Source organism: Oryzias melastigma, unplaced genomic scaffold, assembly GCF_002922805.2.
Source record: "Oryzias melastigma strain HK-1 unplaced genomic scaffold, ASM292280v2 sc01869, whole genome shotgun sequence".
NCBI lineage: Eukaryota > Metazoa > Chordata > Actinopteri > Beloniformes > Adrianichthyidae > Oryzias > Oryzias melastigma.
This window is the reverse complement of record NW_023418449.1, coordinates 677-2,081: the sequence shown is the minus strand read 5'-3', so window position 1 is coordinate 2,081 and position 1,405 is coordinate 677. Positions and strand designations below refer to the sequence as shown.

The 1,405-nt window shown below is 37.9% G+C and overlaps 1 protein-coding gene across 1 annotated transcript; it reads left to right on the top strand.

Moving 5' to 3' along the window:
• Nucleotides 1-105: 105 nt before the first annotated feature.
• Nucleotides 106-1,185, top strand: LOC112139494 (dedicator of cytokinesis protein 1). The gene is made up of 4 exons (XM_024262313.2): nucleotides 106-203; nucleotides 430-610; nucleotides 876-973; nucleotides 1,054-1,185. The coding sequence occupies exons 1-4, from the start codon at nucleotides 129-131 to the stop codon at nucleotides 1,168-1,170; spliced, it is 471 nt and encodes a 156-aa protein (XP_024118081.2). The 5' UTR covers nucleotides 106-128; the 3' UTR covers nucleotides 1,171-1,185.
• Nucleotides 1,186-1,405: the final 220 nt, after the last annotated feature.

The window sequence follows — 1,405 nt, the reverse complement described above, 5'->3', positions numbered from 1 at the left end:
ACTGTGAGTTATGTTTGTGTCTGATAGATCCTGCTCCCCTGTTGAATACAGCCTTTTTTTTTAATAGTTCTACGCTCTCTGCTTCTGTGTATCCTTCAGCTAGGGACAAATCAGAGCGGCCCTTCGGCATGGCCTTTGTCAGACTCATGAGAAAAGATGGGACCACACTGAGAGACGGCAGGCATGACCTTATCGTCTATAAGGTAGAGGGTAATATTTCAATATTTGATTTTTTCTAAGTAAATTTGATGTCCTGGGTTAAGAGATAAACTAACCAGACTATCTAAACTAATTATGCAAAACTATGTCATGAAAATCTGCCAGTGGGTAGATGGATTATGCATGAATCTCTCCTTGATCAATAAATATGAGATTACATGTCCATCAATCAATATGCATATCTCATTCCCCGTGTTGTGAACTTTTTAGGCGGATGTGAAAAAATCAGAGGATGCAAAGGTTTATCTCACCTTGCCGGCAACCTGGTCTGAAGTGGAGGAGAAGCAGAACCAAACGGGGAAGCCGTTTCAGCATTCAGGAGCCATTCCTGTGACTAAAGACAGCTTCCAGATCGCCACTCTCACCTGCTCCACTAAACTCACTCAGAATGGTACCCCGGGGCTCATCAAATTTTCCCACTACTCTAGTCTAAGACTTTGATAAATAATAGATGTTGTGTCACAAGTCATCCCAAAGAAATGGGCCTGAATTTGTGATAGATAAGCACAGCGGTGCTATCGCTGTTACCTCAACAAAGAAAACTGATTTGCATTTGAGTGGATCTGTGTTTTTGATGTATAGAAAATTTTGAATTTGTATTAACATTTTTAGCACATTTACCTCAAAGGGAGAATTAATCTTATTTTTTTAAATAGTGGACCTGCTTGGCCTTCTGAACTGGAGGTCTAACTCAGAAGATCTTGACAAGATCTTGCAAAGACTCATGGAGGTGGAAGGAGGAGAAATAGTAAAGGTAGATCCTTGCATGTTATATGATATGATGCTTTACTGTACATGCTGTTGCTCTGTATGGATCGATTTTCTTTCTTTCAGTTTCTCCAGGACACTCTCGATGCTTTGTTCAACATCATGATGGAAACTTCCCAAAAGGACACATATGACACCTTGGTGTTTGATGCTCTGGTTGGTCTTCATTTAAATATTGTTTAATTTTATGGAGGTCGTTAACACTCAGATGTTGGAGCTTTAGATTTTTCTTTTGAAAACTTTTAATTAAAGCTTTTGTACCAAGCTGAAAAATATATATATATTTTTTAAAGATATTAAAATGCTTTGCTTAGATTTCTGTTTCCGATAAACACGTCAAAGGCACAATATCTTATTAAAAACCCACTCTGATCCTCTTTTGATTCATTTTAAAATTGTGTTATTCTTGATTTTTGGT